The sequence below is a fragment of the Scyliorhinus torazame genome, chromosome 16 (genome assembly GCF_047496885.1).
Source record: "Scyliorhinus torazame isolate Kashiwa2021f chromosome 16, sScyTor2.1, whole genome shotgun sequence".
Lineage (NCBI taxonomy): Eukaryota > Metazoa > Chordata > Chondrichthyes > Carcharhiniformes > Scyliorhinidae > Scyliorhinus > Scyliorhinus torazame.
Window position 1 is genome coordinate 56,535,204 of NC_092722.1, and position 15,510 is coordinate 56,550,713.

The 15,510-nt window shown below is 45.2% G+C and overlaps 1 protein-coding gene and 1 long non-coding RNA gene across 5 annotated transcripts in view; one reads left to right on the top strand and one right to left on the bottom strand.

Moving 5' to 3' along the window:
- LOC140392826 (centrosomal protein of 104 kDa-like) overlaps positions 1-15,510 on the top strand; it is a 493,850-nt gene that overhangs the window by 440,959 nt on the left and 37,381 nt on the right. For all 4 annotated transcript variants that reach the window (XM_072478500.1, XM_072478503.1, XM_072478502.1 and 1 more), the window contains one exon: positions 11,988-12,055. In XM_072478500.1, the coding sequence (XP_072334601.1) occupies positions 11,988-12,055 (68 nt within the window). The remainder of the gene's footprint in view (positions 1-11,987; positions 12,056-15,510) is intronic.
- LOC140392830 (uncharacterized) overlaps positions 1-15,510 on the bottom strand; it is a 137,205-nt gene that overhangs the window by 26,896 nt on the left and 94,799 nt on the right. The gene's annotated exons all lie outside the window — the stretch shown is intronic.

Consider the following 15,510-nt stretch of genomic DNA (forward strand, 5'->3'; position numbering starts at 1 on the left):
GGCCCTCCAAGCCTGTGCCGACCATGCTGCCCGCCTAAACTAAAATCTTCTACACTTCCTGGGTCCGTATCCCTCTATTCCCATCCTATTCATGTATTTGTCAAGATGCTCCTTAAATGTCACTATCGTCCCTGCTTCCACCACCTCCTCCGGCAGTGAGTTCCAGGCACCCACTACCCTCTGTGTATAAAAACCTGCCTCGCACATCTCTTCTGAACCTTGTCCCTCGCACCTTAAACCTATGCCCCCTAGTAATTGCACCTCATAATTTTGTAGACCTCTATCGCCCTCCATACCAGGCAACATCGTGGTAAATCTCTTCTGCACTCTCTCTAAAGCCTCCACATCCTTCTGGTAGTGTGGCGACCAGAATTGAACACTATACTCCCAAGTGTGGCCTAACTAAGGTTCTATACAGCTGCAACATGACTTGCCAATTCTTCTACTCAATGCCCCGGCCAATGAAGGCAAGCATGCCGTATGCCTTCTTGACTACCTTCTCCACCTGTGTTGCCCCTTTCAGTGACCTGTGGACCTGTACACCTAGATCTCTCTGACTGTCAATACTCTTGAGGTTTCTCCCATTCACTGTATATTCCCTACCTGCATTAGACTTTCCAAAATGCATTACCTCACATTTGTCTGGATTAAACTCCATCTGCCATATCACCGCCCAAGTCTCCAAACGATCTAAATGCTGCTGTATCCTCTGACAGTCCTCGTCGCTCTCCGCAATTCCACCAATCTTTGTCGCCTGCAAACTTACTAATCAGACCAGTTACATTTTCCTCCAAATCATTTATTTATTTATATATATATATATGTACTACGAACAGCGAAGGTCCCAGCACTGATCCCTGCGGAACACCACTAGTCATAGCCCTCCAATCAGAAAAGCACCCTTCCATTGCTACTCTCTGCCTTCTATTACCTAGCCAGTTCTGTACCCCTCTTGCCAGCTCACCCCTGATCCCGGGTGACTTCACCTTTTGTACCAATCTGCCATGAGGGACCTTGTCAAAGGCCTTACTGAAGTCCATATAGACAACATCCACTGCCCTACCTGCATCAATCATCTTTGTGACCTCTTTGAAAAACTCTATCAAGTTAGTGAGACACAACCTCCCCTTCACAAAACCATGCTGCCTCTCGCTGATACGTCTATTTGCTTCCAAATGGGAGTAGATCCTGTCTCGAAGTTAATTGAATTGGCTGAAGACTGGCATTTGAGAATATAGGGACTGCAGAGAACGAACTGCAAAGGATAATCAACTTGGTACTTATGGCTGGAGTTGGTGGCAAGTTCTTCAGCCTTGTGTTTTGCACTCTCATGCTGGGACATCCATGTGCACATGATCAGTATCTCGCGATCACCCACCAACAGTAAGAATTTTGGCCAATTCTATTTCTGAGGCACCCTGGCCAATTGTAACTCCAATGGAACTATTCCAACCCTTTCAACTGTACCACATTGAAGGTGTATTTGCTTCAGCAGACGTGGAGAGCCAAAATAAATTTTATTCTGCTTCCTTTTCCCCTTCCTCCATCCTTTGAGGCTTTTCTGTTCTTTTAAGTTTGTTTTCTCATGTCTAGCTAATATCCTATACTCTCTGCTTTCTAATTCTTTAAAATATATTTCTTTTATTTTCCTCCTCCATATGGGTACAGCGATCTAGGACATGCATTGTAAATTGGCACCCAAATTGTTGAACAATAATCTTCCAGCATATTGAGTGCCAAAATTCTGAGAAGGCTTTGGAAATCGACAGAGCGGTCATGAAAGCTGCCACCGAGGCAGGCTTTGGAAAAGGATTCTTTTTTGAAAAATAAATTTAGAGTGCCCAATTATTTTTTTTCAATTAAGAGGCAATTTAGCATGGCCAATCCACCTAACCTGCATATCTTTGGGTTGTGGGGGTGAAACCCACGCAGACATGGGGAGAATGTGCAAACTCCACGGACAGTGACCTAGGGCCGGGATTGAACCCAGATTCTGACCAAATGCCCCTAACAGGAAAAAAATGCTTTGTAAATACAAGTATTGCCTTTGTCTGCCTGTGAAAGTGGCATGAGAGCTGTTATGTTCTGATACTGTTGTATGATGGAAACTCCCGTGTTAAAGTTAAGAAACTGCAGGTGATCTGTTAGTGCTGGAGCATGAAGTAAAAGTTTAAATATTGTTTTCTTTTTAAATAAAGTTTGTTTATAAAATAACCGCACCCTGTTTCTTATTATCGCTTCTGGAACAAATTGATCTTTCACACCGCATTAAAACTTAAAAGCGTTACGCGTCTGGTTCAGTATCAGCCTTTGTTGAGGGCTGACCAGGCATCCGTAATACATTCAAATGCTTTGTTTTTCATTAGGACCCCTCTCCTCCACCCTCGCATACATTGTAATCACCCATTCCCCCCACCACACACACACACATACCCTCCACGCATGCAAAAGCACACATGCCCACACCCCAACCCTTCTCTCCCAACATTCTCTCCCATCCACTTTCACACTCAGCCCCTCTTCCCAGTACTTACACCCCCATCCACCACTCATTCATTCACCAAACCCTTACCCTTCCCAATGTCCCTGCCTCCCGGTCTAGTTGTTGGTAACTGGAAATCATAGGTGTGAGCCTGGAGTAAGGATTCTGTACAGTCAGAGGGGCAGTGGTCCAGTCAAGTTTGAAGCCAGTGACAGCCACTTATTCGGTGACTTGAGTTTCACTTGCCGGCCTTTGACTGCATCAAGTCGGTGTACAAACAGGCCGGGCCCACACTTGGCGCTACAAGTGTTTTCTGAAGTTAAAGAGCTCACCGTCTGTCCTGTGCTGTTTGGCGAAGTTTATGTCGGCAATCCTATCAGTGCCTCTGAACTAGAACATCTCCTCTCTACAATTGCTATTGCTGCATTAGAGGAGGGGGAGCTTGCGACCCCAAATATGGTTGCTACAAACCCATTGGGGGTCACAATCCATACGTTGGGAAGCTGTGGTATCGGCAGTGCACATACAACATTTAACTGTTAAACCATAGCCAAGTCCAGTAAGCTTTATTGAAAATCAATCTGAGATGCTTTGATTTTTTTTCCCCTCCATCAACACCTGTTATTTCCCTCCTGCTGTGAAGCCAGTTGTACTACCCCTAGTTGTCCTCTTTGCTGAAATCAATGAACTCAGCAGTGGCCAAAGATTAAATCTGGGGCTTGAATTTTTCACTCGCAATACTACATACATGAACCAGAAGAGGATTTTAAAAAATTGATTTTATAACTACTACAGGCCAGTAAAATTAACCTATGTGTTAGGAAAGCTTTTAAACATGATAACCTGTGACAAAATTGACAGTCACTTTGACAAGTGTGCATTAATTAAAGTAAGCCAACATAGATTTGTTGAATGTAAATAAAGTTTAACTAACTTGATTTAATTTTTTTTGATGAGGTAAATCATGCGTTATATATGGATTCCCAAAAGGTGTTTTGATAAAGTGACACATGCCAGCATAGATGAAACCCGTGGAACAAAAGGGACACTGTCAGCATGAATACAAAATTGGCTATATAACCGGAAACAGAGAACTGTGGTGAACAGGTGTCTCTCTGACTGGAGGAAGGTATACAGGGCTGTTCTCTATCTTGTTGGGTTGGAGTAGTTTCAATAACTCGTGAAGACTGTTAGCTATTGTAACACATTTACAGTTATGAGAACACCCCTTCACACCAGCTTTTTTCCATGCTGATTTTTCCTCACTTTCAGATTACTTGAGCATATGTCACTTCCTTCTATGACATTGCAGACTATTACAGTTAACACTTTATGGGACTTGGTCTAACATACTTCATTTTACTACATTCCTTTTCTTGATTTATATTATTGATTTAAACTTGGGTGTACAGGGAGCAATTTCAAAATTTATAGTTAGCACAAAACTTGGAAGTCGACCCTGACCCCTACAAGAAATCTAGATACAACCTCCACAAAGACTTCAGGGATATTGAGAGACAGTACCAGACTAAGCTAGAGTCACAGATTAACCGAATCTCGTCGGTTGTGGCAAAGCTTAATCAACATAACGGGCAAGAAAGCCAAGCCGAGTAGAATCTCCGACAACAGCGCACACCTCCCCAATGAACTCAATGCAATCTATGCTCGTTTCGAGCAGGAAATCAACAAACTGTGGTCAACTGCCCCAGTAGCCTGGGACACAGCTAAACCTACCGACACAGCCTCCAAAGTCCAATCAGCCTTATTGAAGATGAACCCTTGGAAAGCAACGGGTCCTGACTGAGTCCCGGTTGTGCACTTACATCCTGCGTGGACCAACTGGCGGGTGTATTCGCATACATCTTCAACCTCTCCCTACTCTGTTCCGAAGTTCCCATATGCTTCAAGAAGCCCACCGTCATACCGATGCCAAAGAAGAACCAGGCAATGTGCCTCAACGACTACCGTCCAGTGGCCTTCACATACCACCACTGCCATCTCCCTGGCCCTACACTCATTCCTGGAGCATCTCGATAGCAAGGAATCCTACATCAGACTCCTTCATTAACTGCAGCTCCGCCTTCAACGACATAATCCCAGCCAAGTTTATATCAAAACTCCAAAACCTAAGACTTGGCTCCTCCCTCTGCAACTGGATCCGCGACTTCCTGACCCGTAGACCACAGTCAGGAAGTATAAACAGCAACACCTCCACGATACCTCAATACCGGGGCCCCGCAAGGCTGTGTACTTGGCCCCCTACTATACTCCCTCTGCACACACGACTGTGGCAAAATTTGGCTCCAACTCCACCTACAAGTTTTCTGATGACACGACCGTAGTGGGTCGGATCTTGAACAACGAAGAGTCAGAATACGGGAGAGAGATAGAGAACCTAGTGGAGTGGTGTAATGACAATCTCTCCCTCAACGTCAGCAAAACTAAGGAGCTGGTCATTGACTTCAGGAAGTGAAGTATCATACACACCCTTATCTGCATCAACGGTGCCGAGGTGGAGATGGTTGACAGCTTCAAATTCCTGGATGTGCACATAACAAACGATCTGTCCTGGTCCACCCACGTCGACGCTATGACCAAGAAAGCACAACAGCGCTTCCTCAAGAAAGTAAGGAAATTCGGCATGTCCATATTGACTCTTACCAATTTTTCAGATGCACCATAGAAAGCACCCTATCTGGCTGCATCACAGCCTGATATGGCAACTGCTCGGCCCAAGACCATAAAGTCGTGAACCCAGCCCAGCCCATCAAGCAAAACCACCTCCCATCCATTGACTCTGTCTATACCTCCCACTGCCTTGGGAAAGCGGGCAGCATAATTAAAGACCCCTCCCAGAGAATAATGGGGTTATTCTCTCTTCCAACCATTCCATTGGGCAGGAGATACAAAAGTCTAAGGACATGTACTAACCGATTCAGAAACAGTTTTTTCCCGGTGTTACCAGACTTCTGAATGGCCCTCTGATGGATTGAACCAATCTCTCCATGCATCTTCTCTACTGAGTAGCACTAAATTCCGTATGCTTCACCCGATGTCTGTGTCTTACGTATTTGCATTGTATACTTATCATATGTCCTATGATTTTTCATGTATGGAACGATGTGTCTGGACTGTATGCAGAACAGTACTTTTCACTGTACCTTAGTACGCATGACAATAAATCCAAATCTAACTTTAAAAGCATATCGCTAGGCTGGTGGAATGGACAAGCAATCAACAGGTTAAAATTTGATGCATCGTGAAAAATGCACAAAAACCTGGCCGGAAACTTGATTTTTGATATCATTTTACATTTGAAAATTACCAACGGCTTTAATTACCAACGGCTTTTAATCAGCCAAACTGGCAGGTGGTATTGTGAATCCTGTCATCTTGTGTTCTTGGTTTTCACCAGATCTGCTTCACTAATTTTGCTTTTGAAACTTTCCACTCCACTGTTTGACTGCTGGACATATTGGGTGTTTTATCCATGTTGCCAACATGACATAATGTGCACTCGTGTTTTTGCCGTTGTCTGAATTGTTGGAAACTGGTAATTTTGGCATCACAGTCTCTTGGTTATCTCCAAGTGATCTTGGTCTTCTGCCGCAACAGTGTTTTGCTCCACAAAGCAGCTACACTGACTAGCTGTTGTAAGAGATCTAAATGCAGCATCATTGGAAGAGGAATGAAAGACTCCTGGGAGAAGATGGAGAAAGGTACAACCAACATTGTGACAAGTAAAATGGGAGAAGCCAGAAGAAGAGGTCAGGCATGATCCTTCCGTGTGTTGATTCTCTCACTCTGCCACAGGCCCAGTCTCAGTGGGGGCAGAGTCCAGCACGCGAGTGCAAAAGATGAGGCTAAAGCATTTACAACCATCTTCAACCAGAAGTGCCAAGTGGGTGATCCATTTCTTCCCCTGAAGCATCCTCCGTTTTCAAAGTCAGTCAAGTCAGTTAGATTCACTCCACATTCATGGAGCTGCTGCCTTCTGTTAGTTTAATTACCATCTTGCACAACTGGATGTAGCAGACTGCAGACCTTTGATCTGATCCATTGGTTGTGGGATTGCTTTGTTGTGGGATAGCTCAGAAGCATACTGGTTCTGGTGTTTAGCTTGCATGCTGTCCTTTTCCAGTGGCAAGTAAGTTGACACCACATTCTTAAGCTTGCCTAGTGCTGGCTCTGGAATGTTCTCCTACGTCCCTCATTGAACCAGGGTTGGTTCCCTGGCTTGATGGTAATGGTGGAATGAAAGCTATGTAAGGCTATGAGATTACAAATTGTGGTTGAGTACAATTATTTTTTTAAATTTATTTACAAGATGTGGGCGTCACTGGTTAGGCCAGTATTTATTGCTCATCCCTAGTTGCCCTTCAGAAGATGGTAGTGAGTTGCCTTCTTGAACCGCTGCAGTCCTTCAGGTGTAGATATTGTTAGAGAGGGAGTTCCAGGCTTTTGGCCCAGCGACAATGAAGGAACAGCAATATATTTCCAAGTCAGGGTGGTGAGTGACTGGAGGAGAACTTCCAGGTGGTGGTGTTCCCAGGCATCTGCTGCTCTTGTCCTTCTAGATGGTCGTGGGTTTGCAAGGTGCTGTCTCGGGAACCTTGGTGAGTTACTGCAGTGCATCCTGTAGATGGTACACACAGCTGCCACTGTTCGTCGGTGGTGGAGGGTTTTAATGTTTGTGGAAGGAGGAGAAATCAAGAGGGCTGCTTTGGCCTGGATGATGTCTGCTTCTTGAGTGTTGTTGGAGCTGCACTCATCTAGGCATGTGGAGGGTATTCAGTTACACCACTAACTTGTGCCTTGTAGATGGTGGACAGGCTTTGGGGGGTCAGGAGGTAAGTTATTTGCCGTAGGATTCCTAGCCTTTAACCTGCCCTGGTGGCCACAGTATTAATATGGCTAGTCCAGTTCACTTTCTGATCAATGGTAACCCCCAGAATGTTGATTGTTGGGGATTCAGCGATGGTAATGCCATTGAATGTCATGGGGCGGTGGTTAGATTCTCTCTTGTAAAAATTTGCCGGTCATTGCCTGGCACTTGTGTGGCCGAATGTAACTTGCCACTTGTCAGCCCAAGCCTGTATATTGTCCAGGTCTTGCTGCATTTGGACATGTGTTTTTTTATTACCTGAGGCGACGCGAATGGTGCTGAACATTGTGCAGTCATCCGCAAACATCCCCACTTCTGACCTTATGATGGAAGGGAGGTCATTGATAAAGCAGCTGAAGATGGTTGGGCCGAGGCATTACCTGAGGAACTCTTGCAGTGATGTCCTGGAGCTGAGATGATTGACGTCCAACCACCGCCACCATCTTCCTTTTTCCCAGGTATGACTCCAACCAGCGGAGAGTTTTCCCCCTGATTCCCATTGACTCCAGTTTTGCTAGGGTGCCTTGATGCCATACTTGGTCAAATGCTGCCTTGATGCCACCTCACTTCCTGACATTCAGCTCTTTTGTCCATGGATGTAATGAGGTCAGGAGCTGGGTGACCCTGGCAGACCCCATTCTGAGCATCTGTAAACAGGTTATTGCTGAGTAATTGCTGCTTGATGGTGATGATTCCTTCCATCACTTTGATGATGGAGAATAAACTGATGTGGTGGTAATTGACTGGGTTGCATTTGTCCTGTTTCTTGCGTACAGGACAGACCCGGGGAATTTTCCACATTGCCGGGTAGATGCCATTGTGGTACTGGAACAACTTGGTTAGTGGGTGCAGCAAGTTCTGCAGCACAAGTCTTCAGTATTATTGCCGGAATATTGTCAGGGCCCAGAGCCTTCAGCCGTTTCTTGATATCACGTGGAGTGAATTGGCTGAAGACTGACATCTGTGATGCTGGGGACCTCCAGAGGAGATCATCCACTCGGCACTTCTGGCTGAAGATTGTTGCGAAAGCCTCAGCCTTGTCTTTTGCACAAATGTGCTGGGCTCCTCCATCATTGAGGATAGGATATTTGTGGAGCCTCCTCCTCCAGTGAGTTGTTTAATTGTCCACCTCCATTCACGGCTGGATGTGGCAGAACTTAGATCTGATGTGTTGGTTGCAGAATCGCTATGGAATCCTACTGTAGCTGAGGGCCTGCAGCCCTTCATGACTGTCCAGACTTGCTGTATCTGTTCTGTTTCTCCCATTTACGTGATGATGCTACTGTCCAATATATGGAGGCTATCAAATCTGTTCTTGATGGGCATCGAAGTGCCCCATCCAGCATATGTTTTGCTACTTGCGCTGTCCTTGGGGCTTCTTCCAGTTGTAATCAACATGGGAGATCCTGATTCATCTGAAGCAGGATGGTTGGTGGAAGGACATCGGGGAGTCTGGGGCATTGATTGGAAGTTAAGACTCTAATGAGCAATGGCCAGATTGGTCTGTGGGACAACACTCCCAATTTTAAGGCACAAGTGATGTGGTAGGAGGAATTTGCAGGGTTGACTGTGTGCAATAAAGGGGTAATGTTAAATATGCAAGTACGTAGTCTACATCATCACTGATGTAAGATCACATGGTAGCAGCATGGAGAGAGGGTGTTCTATGTAGAGCCTCATACAGAATCTATCTTGTACATAATTAGAATAATGGCCCAGAACTTCAGTTCCCCATGAGTTGTACCGGAGAATTACTCCAGAATTTGTGCTGAGGGACCCACCCAGGAGTCCACAGTTAACGATTAATGGGCAATTGCCCTGCAGCTAAAACCGTCCCAAAACTGATTTAAACCGGAGACTTCCCTTAACAGAATAGTTACCCAAGAAAGGTTACAAGAATTGAAACCACTTCTTTTCTTTAAAATGTATTTTATTCCAAACTTGTACAAATGGTTACAAAACATAAACAGCCCATAGAGCATACTCACTGACATACAATTATACAGTTTGTACAGATTTTTCCCATGTTTCTCACTCCCCAGCCCCGTTGACGAACAACTCTTCAAGCATGACCACGAACATCACCCACCTTGCCTCAAAGCCCTCTGCTGAACCCCTCCATTCGTATTTGATCTTTTTGCAGATGGTGAAAGTCATGCAAGTCTCCCTGCCAGGCCGCCACACCGGTGGCGTTGCTGACGGCCATTCCGATAAAATTCTTCGCTGGTCAATCAGAGGCGAAGGCCACAACATCGGCCTTCCTCCCCTCCATCAGCTCCGGCTTCTCCGATATTCCAAATATCACCACCAAAGAATCCGGCCCAACCTCCTCCCCCACTATCCTCGTTAGTGCCGCGAACACTCCTGCCCAGAATCTCTCCAACGTCTTGCAAGCCCAGAACATATGTGCGTGGATTGCTGGTCCCCGCCTACACTTCTTGCACTCGTCTGCCACTCTTTGGAAGAACCCACTCATTCTTACCCTTGTCATATGAACCACCTTGAACTGTATCAGGCTGATCCTTGAGCACAAGGATGTCGCATTTACCCTTCGTAGCGCCTCACTCCACACTCCCCAGTTTATCTCTCCTCCCAGCTCTCCCTCCCACTTCTCCTTAATCTTCACCCCCTACTCACCTCCCTGCTCTCCCAGGCACCCATATATGTCTCCGATTCGGCCCTCCCCTTCCACATCCGGAAGCAGCAATCACTCCAGCAGGGCATACCTCAGTAGTCTGGGAAACTCTTTCCAAAACTTCCGCGCAAAGTCCCTTACCTGCAAGTATCTAAACTCATTTCCTCTCGGGAGCTCTGCCCTCTCCTTCAGTTCCTCTATACCAGCAAACCTCTCTTCCAGGTACAGATCCCTTACCCTGACCAGGCCCACTTCCGATATATGCCGTTTCGTGAACCTATATCGTTGGTCTGTACACTGGCCACCGGTGCACCCATGCCACATACTGCAGCCCAGACCCGAACCTTCCCAGGACCTCCAACAAATCCCACCATTCCACCCGGTCACATGCCTTCTCCGCATCCATGAACACCACTACCTCCAGTACCCGACCTCAATGGAGTCATGCTCACATAAGCCTCCTCATATTACTAGAGAACTGCCTGCCCTGTACGAAGCCTGTCTGGTTCTCGGCGACCACCCCTGGGACATTTAACAGCGATGTGGGCCTGTATGACCCACATTCCAACGGTCCTGCCCCTTCTTTGGTATCAGTGTGATCGCTGCCTGCATCATCGTCTACGGTAGCTCCCTCTTCTACAACGCCTCATTAAACACCCACAAGAGATGTGGGGCCAGATCCATCACAAACTCCTTATAAAATTCCGCCTGGTAGCCATCGGGCCCGGGGCCTTCCCCGACTTCATTTCCATAATACTGTCCAGTACCTCCTTCAGCCCAAGGGCTCCTCTAGCAGCTGCCTCTTCTCTTCCTCCAACTGTGGAAACTCCAACCCATCTAAAAAAATACGCCATGTCCCTTCTTCAGCCCCCCCCCCCCCAAACTTTTCCATGAAATCTCCCAACTCCTTTGCCATTCGTATCCTACTCATTGCCTTGGGGCTCAACCTATCTACCCTCGGCTCTAGAACACAATTAAAAGACCTGGGACGCGGCCTATCTACCCTCGGTTCCAGAACACAATTAAAATCTCCCATAATCAACTGGGGCCGGTGTTGCTGATTTCACATTGACCGTTGGAGGGTTGCTTGTGTTGCCAGTTACCAGCATGTGGGTCTTCCCTGTAGCCGCCTCCAAGCAGCGACAATTCCAAAGTTTGCAAAACAAAATGGGTCTTTTCTCATGGCTAGCCTTACCAATTGAGGCAAACTTATATTAGGATAGCCACTGCCTGCAAATGACAGGCGTATCCTTCTGAGGTAATGTAAAGCACCTTTTCTTTCTTATTATTAAAGCCACTTTGAAGTATAAAAGAGACAGTTTGACCAATTGAATATTGAATCTGAGTACAAGACAACCCAAGATTCAGTTCTCAGACTTATTGGTGCAGCAATTGAACATAATAATAATCTTTATTGTCACAAGTAGGCTTACAATGAAGTTACTGTGAAAAGCCCCTAGTCGCCACATTCCGACGCCTGTTCGGGTACACGGAGAATTCAGAATGTTCAAATTACCCAACATCACATCTTTTGGGACTTGTGGAAGGAAACCGGAGCACCCGGAGGAAACACACGCAGACACGGGGAGAATGTAAAGACTCCACACAGACAGTGACCCAAGCTGGGAATCGAACCTGGGACTCTGGAGCTGTGAAATAACAGTGCTACCCACTGTGCTACAGCATAGTGTAATATAAAGAACTGTAGATAAGGCCTTCTCATTTCATGAGCAATTTCTCACGCATATAAAACTTCTGGGATCTATGTCACTATTTTGGATTCTTGAATATTTAAATGATTTTTGACATGGAAATTGTCTAAAGTATTTAGCCAGCTGTGTAGTAGATCAATATATGTTGGTCTTCACATATATATGGATACTTTGCACATCACAATTCATAATCATTCATCTACAAAGTTGAAATGTAAAAAGCATTCAAATGCATGATGTGGAAAGTTATGTTTTTCTGTAACTCTTTTGCAGCTGCCAAGCCTGAGAAAGTTGCCAACCACTGTCCACTGTGCCATGAAAATTTCCAGCCAGGGGAGGAGGTAAGAACTTGAAAAATGCTGTAAAGCTTGCATTAATTCTTTCGCGTTCAAGTGTAAAGGTTTTCCTCTTTCCATATTGTAGGTAAGAGAGTGTCTTTTCTCCTTTCCTTTATAATTGTAAGTCTTCCTCAGTATTTACTCTGGTTTTTCATTATATCCCTGTTCTTTTGAAGGCAGTGCTACAAACAGCTATGGACAGCTTTTTAACTTTGGTACATTACAGCGGAGCCCAACTCTGTCTAGCCAATGTCCATACATGAACATTTCCAGCATCGACCACCAACGGTGAAGATGCTCAGGGTACTTCCCTAGCATAGAGACACTGAGCTAATTGTTGTTCTCCTTTGTAGTCCTAGTGGAATAAGATGACTCAAAAAAGATTAGAGATTTAATTTAGGAAATAAGAGTACATAAGAGTGTATCGCAATCTGGTGGAGTTGATAACTCGTCTTCTATAGATTCTGCCTGATCTTCATTTACCTCGCTTTCAGTAGTACAGAAACCAGAAGATTGATCTGGTCTATTAATGTCCCCTGATTTGACACATTATAATATTTCACTGTACATGTACACTTGTTTACATGCACAGGGACAAAACCAATGTGTATTCCTCCATCAACCTTCCATGACCCTTTCATTGCCTCTGTATTTCCATACTATTTCTCTGGCAGCCAGACTTGAATAAACCACAGATTCCTTCAGGGAAACTTTGGGAAGATCAAAGCAATTGTCTTCAGGCCCCACTACAATCTCCACGCTGGCCACCGTCTGAAACAATTTACAGCCTTGACAACCTATTAACCCCAAGCTGAACTTCTGATCCAATATCCTTGCCATTAGAAAGCCTGCCTACTTGCTAAATAACCTTGCCTGTCTTTGTCCCACCTCAGCCCATTTCCATTAAAATCCACGTTCACATCTTTGCTGACTCCTCTCTCAATTATTCACCTTCCACACTAAACTTTAACTGATCAAAAATTCTGCTGCCCTAATCTTATTCAGTACTGAGTATAATTTACCCGTCAGCCCAGTCCCTCACACCCATAAATCTCACCCTTGCATGTATTTAAATCCCTTCATAGCCACGCCATTCTGTCTTTGTAACCTCCACCAGCCATATATCCCCACTAGTGAACTCGTCTTTTGTCGGTCTCCAACCTCCTATTAAATTTCCTTCCTCCCTTTGACGCACCATTGATGCCATGCCTAAATGACTTCCCTCCCTTTCTCTAGAATTTTCAGGTTTTTCCACTCGCTTCATCTCCTTTAAGACCCGAATCAAAATTCATCCCTTCTAAAATCACCAACTAATCAATGATTTTAAACTATAGTCTTAATTGAAGGGTTCCAGTGACAATTGTAGATTACTGAAGATTCATTTTCCCAATTTGGTTGTCTTTGAATCATTCAGTTAGCTTACATAAAATGCAATACATGCCTGGAAGGATTATAATCTAGTAAATATCTTGTGCGTGTCCTTTGGCTTGAGTAAACAGTGACCTAGAATCGTATAATCGGATGCTGAAATTCCTGACACTGTATAATGCTATAATTATGTTTAGAATTTCTGTTCAATACCTGTTGTGCTCTGAGATTCATATCAAAGACGATTGTAAGGTTGGGCTCATTCATACTGTGTCATTTCTGCCAAGCATTTATGCTGCAGCAAACAAGTACTGTACTTGAACTGCTTGAGTTTTAGTTGGCAGTGACCTGATTTGTAATGGGGCAACTGTGTTTCTCTTTGGGAGTAGTATTACAAAAGTAGCAACCAAACGCCATTCTTTAATGTAGAATAATCAGGATATTAGTTGCTCAAGTGGATCTGGATGTTAAAAGTGGGTGTGACGTGGTGCCATGTTACCCATTTATTTGCTTTGCAATATTAAACGTTTAAATGTGAACATATCAAATGATTCCTTAATGCGCCATTTTTCTATCGAGCATAATGTAAATACGTCATTGCGAATGGAACATTACAGGCATATCAGACTGCTATAAAAGGCTCCCATTGTAAGAGCCAGATAGTTCACAGGATCATTTGCTGTGGGGTCAGTCATCCCTAGCGGCTTATCAGTTTATGAACCTTGTTGCTGGAATTGTTGTAGTTTGGTATTTTTGAGAACCTGTTTTGGGAGACATGGCTGATGGACAAGGCAATTTAATATCAATGGAAAGCTCCTATTGAAATTGATTACATTTCTCTGATTGCAAACATGAAGCAGCTATTTTATCAATGCAAAATTGAAGGAGGGAGAAAGTCTCCATGTTTCAAAATTGTACTCATAATGCCAATTATAAATAGAAACTTGCATCTATGCAAGAAATCTTATATCCTGGGCAGCCTGGTAGCTCAGTAGTTAGCACAGTTGCTTCACAGCACCAGGGACCCAGGTTCGATTCGCAGCTTAGGTCACCATATGAGTCTGCACATTCTCCCTGTGTCTGCGTGGGTTTCCTCCGGGTGCTCCGGTTTCCTCCCACAGTCCAAAGGTGTGCAGGTTAGGTGGATTGGCCATGATAAATTGCTCTTTGTGTCCAGAAAAGGTTAGCTGGTGGTGGGGTGGAGGTGTGGGCTTGAGTAGGGTGCTCTTTCCAGGAGCTGGTGCAGACTCGATGGGCTGAGTGGCCTCCTTTCTGCACTGTTAATTCTCTGAAATTCTATGATATCCTCAGGATATTTCAAGTGCTTCATAGCATTAATCATTTTGGAGTATAGTCACTGTTTTAATATTGGGAAACACAGCCAATTTGTGCACAATAAGGTCTCAAACAGCCGCAAGTTTTTTTTAAATGTTGGTTAAGTGATAAATATTGATCAGAACACCAGGAAAGTTTCTCTGGCTGCCTTGGAGTACTGCCATGGGAACTTTAAAATTATCCAGGGGTGCAGATCTCGATTTAAAGTCTCACCTTAAAATTGCAGGGATAAGGCTGGCTTCTGGAGAATCAGCCTCTGATTGGATGAGCTGGAAAAAGCACAAAACACACAATCTCAGTATCAGGGCAAGTGTGGACAGCGGAGCGATGGGAAGAACTGGCCTCAGAACAGAACTCTGAGCGGGGGACCGAGTGTGCCTCGGAGTATGAGAGGGGTGTGGGGGGGGGGGGGGTGTTGGAGCAAAAGGGGTAAGTGTGTGTGGGGTGGGCGGGGGGGGGAAGAGGGGTGAGAGTGTGTGTGGGAGAGAGGGGTGAGAGTGTGTGGGAGAGAGGTGAGTGTGTGTGTGGGAGAGAGGGGTGAGTGTGTGTGTGGGAGAGAGGGGTGAGTGTGTGTGTGGGAGAGAGGGGTGAGTGTGTGTGTGGGAGAGAGGGGTGAGTGTGTGTGTGGGAGAGAGGGGTGAGTGTGTGTGTGGGAGAGAGGGGTGAGTGTGTGTGTGGGAGAGAGGGGTGAGTGTGTGTGTGGGAGAGAGGGGTGAGTGTGTGTGTGGGAGAGAGGGGTGAGTGTGTGTGTGGGA